The sequence below is a fragment of the Hypanus sabinus genome, chromosome 10, assembly GCF_030144855.1.
Source record: "Hypanus sabinus isolate sHypSab1 chromosome 10, sHypSab1.hap1, whole genome shotgun sequence".
Classification (NCBI taxonomy): domain Eukaryota; kingdom Metazoa; phylum Chordata; class Chondrichthyes; order Myliobatiformes; family Dasyatidae; genus Hypanus; species Hypanus sabinus.
In genome coordinates this window covers 35039114-35045810 of record NC_082715.1, presented here as the reverse complement: position 1 = coordinate 35045810, position 6697 = coordinate 35039114, and the positions used below count along the sequence as shown (strand labels likewise).

The 6697-nt window shown below is 43.1% G+C and overlaps 1 protein-coding gene across 1 annotated transcript; it reads left to right on the top strand.

The window, feature by feature from the left end:
* Window positions 1-2506: 2506 nt before the first annotated feature.
* Window positions 2507-6136, top strand: LOC132400275 (uncharacterized). The gene is made up of 2 exons (XM_059981244.1): window positions 2507-2810; window positions 2906-6136. Exons 1-2 carry the CDS (start codon window positions 2559-2561, stop codon window positions 3314-3316), a joined length of 663 nt encoding a protein of 220 aa, XP_059837227.1. The 5' UTR covers window positions 2507-2558; the 3' UTR covers window positions 3317-6136.
* The last annotated feature ends 561 nt before the right edge of the window (window positions 6137-6697 follow it).

The window sequence follows — 6697 nt, the reverse complement described above, 5'->3', positions numbered from 1 at the left end:
TCAAACCACTCAACCTCAGCACCACTGATGTAAACAGGGACATGTGCACCATCTCCCATGCTGAAGTGTGACTGAAATAGTGGGAAATGTTGTAACACCATGTCTGTAAGCTCTGTATCTCCTTCCTGTACTCCAACTCATCATTATTTGAGATATGGCCCACTATACTGGCAGCGACTGCAGACCTGTTGTTGGAGATAGAGCAGGATATGACCATACAGTTATGAGTATGGTAGTGGAGAAGGGAGCTCTACTTGTGGAGCACCAGTGTTGAGGATAATCGTGGCAGAGTCTTGCTGCTTACCCTTATTGATTGCAATCTGTTGGTCAGGGTGTCAAAGATCTGGTTGCAAAGGGAAGTGTTGAGCGGTTTAGGGATGACTTTCCTGGCAATGAAAGGCAGCCTCCCACGAAAGCCATAGATTTACAAAGTCATGCAGCACATCACCATGTCCATGCCAAGCCTTTTGCACACCTTCACCAATCTGCATTAACTCTATCCCTTTATGCCTTGCCTATTCAGGTGCCTCTCCAAATACCACTTAAAAGGGGATTGATTCCACCTCCTCCTCTGGCATCATATTCCAGATATCAACCACCCTCTGTGTAAAAACGCAATGGAGAATGATACAGATGACCTACACTACCTATGCCTCTTATAATCCCATTGTATCCAGAGTTTCAAAAATCTATCTGAATTTTTTTGTTTAGCAGTCTCACCCGCATATTCTCTTGCAAAGTTAGATTGCACATTACTCATAACAATAAGTCACTTTATTTCAGTAGTCTGCCTTCCATTCTAAGATAGCGTACAAATATTGTATGATTACTAATGTACCAATTCTTTATAATTGAGCATTTACAATAGTGTCAATAATCTTGTTAACTATGACATAAAGAATGAATGGAAGCTACGGATCCTGGGTGTCAATATTTTTTTTGCTGACATTTGTTCTAACAGTGAGGTGCCCAGGTTCCTTGCAAGATCTGGATCTAAACAGAAATGGCAAACGTTGTAAAACCAATTGCACATTGTCAACTCCATGCAGATGAAACGACCCATGGTTGTATCAACAGAAGCAGAGTAGACCTTGGGAAAGCTGTTTACAATCATAAAGGAAATGACTACATTTTGAACACTCCAATGGAAGTTAAAATTGACCTTAACGGGAGTTGTTTTATATGCTATCAGTACTCTATATTAGAAGCAGTGTGCACAGTGTTGCTAGTTCTGTATAAAAATGCCAATTAATATCCTACGTATAATAGTTAAACATATAAACCTAGTCAACTAACTATAAATCTGATATTAGAAAACTTATATCAAAAATAGTAACCATGAAATGACTCAGTTTTTCTAAAAAAAAATTAACTGGTTTGCTAAACGTCAAGGAAGTAATCTTATCATTTATAGTTGCTCTGGCCCGTGACACATGAATGTGGTTGATTCTTAACTACCCCTTAAATGACCTTGAAGTTGGGATAAACAATAAATGCTGTAAAAACTAGAATCAGCAGAAGTCAACCGACCCCACTTTGAGACTATTAATGTCCACTTTATCTTTACCTAAAACCTAGCCATTGATTTCAGGTTATTGAAAATAAAGCTTGCTGGTTTATGATGATTTTGTTAAACACAGGAAACAGTTAAACACGCTTATCCAGACCTTTTCCCCTTTCAATTACAAAACTTGGCAATCGTCCCTGTTATTCATAGCAAGGTCACAAAGTGTACTTATGGGTTTTAAGGGGATAGTGGGGGCAGTCATTCCCCCACTTCAGGAAACACTTCAATCTCTGCTGACACTGGGTTTGGCCAAACTGCGCAAGGTGGGTTTGCTACTGGGGCTTTGTTTGGACCTGCCATTCGAGAAGGAAGAGCAGCAGCAAAAGAAATCTGCACAAATCTGTGCAGGCTGCAGTAAGAGGTGAAAACAAGATGCTGAAAAACACAGAACATGACAGTATTCAGAAACCAAATGTCTTACACAGCCAGCAGAGGTAGCAATGTATCCATCATCTTACAGGTTATAAAAAGGTGCTTTCCTGATCTCTTTCTAAAATAAATTCTTAACTTAATTTAACGGGAATAATGGTGATTTGCATACCACTTTCATGTGTTCCAAAATAATTCACAATTAATAAAGTACTTCTTAAAATATAGTGGCACTTTCACAAAAAAAAGGTCCAGAATGGTTGTAAAGATAGAATATCTGGCATCACATGATACTGACTTGAAAATGTTTAATGCATTTATAGTTTAACTCATGAATCCCAAACTGATTTTTGTGATTGTGGGTGTTTACAGCTTTCTTCAGTAGAATTCAGAAAATTAATTTGAATTGGAATTGGAATGGACCAATATTTCTTGTTACAAAGTATTCTGAATGTTTACCTCATATTGCATGGGAGGTGGAGTGAATATTTAATGGCTTACTAATTATTAAATCGCAGTTACTCTGCTGTGTTTACTGAGCACTGTGGTTATTCACCCAGAATTCACAAACCTGCAACTTCACCAAGAAGAATGAGCACAGTAGGAGCTTGTTAACATTAACATGCTCCAAATCCCCTCCAAGTCACACACAATCCTGATCTGGAAATATTGTATATCAGCATTCCTTCATTATTCCAAGATCGAAATGCTGGAAACCACTTCCTTTCTCAGCCTTGACAAACAGCATTGTGAGAGCATGTTCATCAAATGGATCCCAACAGTAAAAGAAGATGCCTCATCACCACCTGTCCAAGGACAAATAAGGAGGCCATTAAATGCTGGTCTTGCAAGCAGTGCTGACATACTGAGATATGTAAGGAGAGTAAAGAACAATCTCTTTGGCCTTGTAAGATTTATTTTTATGTAAGTTTAATATGATTATACTAATGTTTATTTTGGTTTCTGTAGATTGTTTATGCCCACTTTGAAAGGGAGAACACAACTACAGCTGTGAAGATCCCTGCTGCACCTGATGACCCTGTGATCTCTGACTCAGAGGCTGATGTTAGGCTGTCTTTAACGAGAGTGAACACTCGCAACCCGGAAGGTCCTGATGGAGTACCTGGTAAGGCTCTGAAAACCTGTGCCAACCAACTGGTGGGAGTATTCAAGGACATTTTCAACCTCTCACTGCTACGGGCAGAAGTTCCCACTTGCCTCAAAAAGGCAACAATTACACCAGTGCCTAAGAAGAATAACGTGAGCTGCCTTAATGACTGCCGCCCGGTAGCACTCACACCAGCAGTGATGAAACGCTTTGAGAGGTTGATCATGACCAGACTGAACTCCTGTCTCAGCAAGGACCTGGACCTATTTTAAGTTGCCTATCATTACAACAGGTCAATGGCAGACACAGTCTTAATGGCTCCACACGTCTAGACCACCTGGACAACACAAACACCCACGTCAGGACGCAGTTCATCGACTACAGCTCAGCACTTAATACCATCATTCCCACAATCCTGACTGAGAAGTTGCAGAACCTGGGCCTCTGTACCTCCTTTTGCAATTGGATCCTTGACTTCCTAACTGGAAGACCACAATCTGTGTGGATTGGTGATAACATATCCTGATTGCTAACGATCAACACTGGTGCACCTCAGGGGTGTGTGCTTAGCCCACTGCTCTATTCTCTAAACACATGAGTGAGGCTAGGCATAGCTCAAATACCATCTACAAATTTGCTGATGATACAACCATTGTTGGTAGAATCTCAGATGGAGATGAGAGGGTGTACAGGAGTGAGATATGCCAACTAGTGGAATGGTGCCGCAGCAACAACCTGGCACTCAACATCAGTAAGACGAAAGAGCTGATTCAGGAAGCGTAAGACGAAGGAACACATACCAATTTTCATAGAGGGATCAGAAGTAGAGAGAGTGAGCAGCTTCAAGTTCCTGGGTGTCAAGATCTCTGAGAATCTAACCTTGTCATGGTCCGGTCTGTGAAGTCCGCGTTCCAGCTCACGGTCCGGTCTATGGACTCCAGGCTCTGGGTCTTCCGGTGTTCTCTTGTCTCAATTTGGGCTTAATCGTAGGCACCTGATTCTCATCTTGGGGCAGGAATATAAGTGGCCCTGGGTCTTGTCAGTATCATGTCCTTGCCTCTGTGTGGGTTTGTCCTGTCCTTACCTCTGTGGGGTAAGTCAGGCTATCATTGCCATTACTCTGAGGCAGGACTGTTCCCTTCCTTCCCTCCAAAGCCCTGCCTGCAACCTACCCTGAAGCACTGCCCTGCAATCTGTGACTGGAGCCTTGCTTGGAGCCTCACCTCACTCTGCCTTGGCCCAGGGCCTGGCCTTGCCGTTGCTAGGTGGGTCCAGCCGTTTTGCCGCTACCTAGTGTTGGGAACTTCTTGTCGTGTTCAGTGTTCTGTGTCATGAGTCCTGACCCTACGTCCTGTATCCAAGGAGGGGTCCCGGCTCGGTGTTCCAAGTTCCTGTTCTCCCTTGACCAAGGCTCTGTGTTCTCGTCTTGTTGATGTGCTTCGCCTAGCCCAGGAGTACCTTACCCAGCCTGGTGCTGGGGTTCCCTTGTCCGGTCCAGGAGTCTCACGTCCAGTCCTGTGCCTCTCCTCGTCTGGTAGCGACGTCTTGTCCTCCTACCCAAGATCCTACTCAAGATCCCACACCCCGCACTTCCCGTTTCTACCTCCTACCCAAGATCCACAAACCTGCCTGTCCAGGTAGACCCATTGTCTCAGCTTGCTCCTGCCCCACCGAACTCATTTCTGCCTATCTCGACTCTGTTTTATTTCCCTTTGTTGAATCCCTTCCCACCTATGTTCATGACACTTCTCACACTTTGAATTTTTTCAATGATTTTAAGTTCCCTGGCCCCCACTGCTTTATTTTCACCATGAATGTCCAGTCCGTATATACCTCCATCCCCCACCTGGAAGGTCTCAAAGCTCTCAGCTTCTTTTTGGATTCCAGACCTAACCAATTCCCCTCTACCACAACTCTCCTCTGTCTAGCCAAATTGGTTCTTACTCTCAATAATTTCTCCTTTGGCTTCTCCCTCTTCCTCCAAACCAAAGGTGTAGCCATGGGCACCTGCATGGGTCCAGTTATGCCTGCCTTTTTATTGGCTTTGTGGAACAGTCCATGTTCCAAGCCTATATGGGTATCCGTCCCCCTCTTTTCCTTCACTACATCAACGACTGCATTGGCGCTGCCTCCTGCACGTATGCTGAGCTAACTGACTTCATTAACTTTGACTCCTACTTTCACCCAGCCCTCAAATTTACCTCATCTGCTCTTTTCATTGAGGCTTTTTATTCCAGGATGAAGGAGATGTCTTCCTTTTTTAAACAAAGGGGCTTCCTTTCGTCTACCATCAACTCTGCTCTCAAATGCATCTCTCCCATTTCCCACACATCTGCCCTCACCCCATCCGCCCACCACCCCACTTGGGGTAGGGTTCCACTTGTCCTCACCTATCACCCCACCAGCCTTCGGATCCAACGTATAATTCTCCGTAACCAGAGTTATGCAAAGGGAAATCCATGTCAGTGTAATTGTTCGAGGTTTGAGGACGGCTTCCTCTGAGGTCAGTATCTCAAGTCAATGTTCATGCTGCGGCGCATACCACACAGCTCACAGTATATGCTCAGCAAACAATCTACAACTGCAAAACATTCCCAGAGACAGAATCATGTAGTACATTTAGAACTTGCCAGGACTAAAAAAAATAGCTATAAGAGATGCATCTGCCGAACACTGCAAGTTTTATTATGGCAGAAACGGGTGTAAGATAGGACAAATGAGGAAAGAAAGTGAGATGTTTAGAGGGAAAAGGAGGGTAATGTCTGTGCTACTTGTGTAAACCTGGATTAATCGGAAGGCTAATTATGGGACTTTGAAGCAGGAAACTCTGTGAATGAGGATTGGAAGCATAACTGATCATTTTGGAGGTTTGAATAATTAGAGAACGGAGGCCATCTTTTGAAAGTTGAGTCTGTTATGCTTTGTAACTTCAAAACATAAAACTAATCAAAAGAAAAACGTGGAGCTGGGGATAACATGTCTACTTCATTCTTTACTTTAATTTACCTTAGTCAGGCGTGCACATATGACGTGGCGGCATAATGATGTGTACCATACCCATCCTTTACATATAACCCATGTAATGAATTATGAAAACAACACAGAATGCTTAATAAAACAAAAAATTTACAATATTACTCAAATATTGAATACACTATACTCCTCCCTGTGTAGCTATAAACTTCAACACCAACTCAATATAGAATGTACATATATACATAATTATAATATATTACAATATATACACACACACACACACACACACACACACACACACACACACAGAGTGTATTATATAATGCAACTACTATGCAGACATCCTCTGCATAGTATATTTTAAATTGTCCCATTTAGGCCTAAAGATTTAATCACTGTGGAGGATTTCTTAGTCTCGTGGAATAGCATCTTTCCTGACAGGGGAGGGTGGTCACTCTGCTAGGCAGGAGAATCTGGTGGCTGTGAAACTATCTCAGGTTCTGGTGCCTCCTCCATGGTGGTTGACTCTGAGACTGCAGGAAGTGGTTTTGACTGCTCTGGACGCCCACACAGCAACTTCTCGTCACTACTGCATCCTTCACCAAGACTGCCTGTCTGCCTGTCCAGGAGTATCAAACCTTCTCGTTGGAGGAGACCTCAATTTGTCTCAGCCGTTG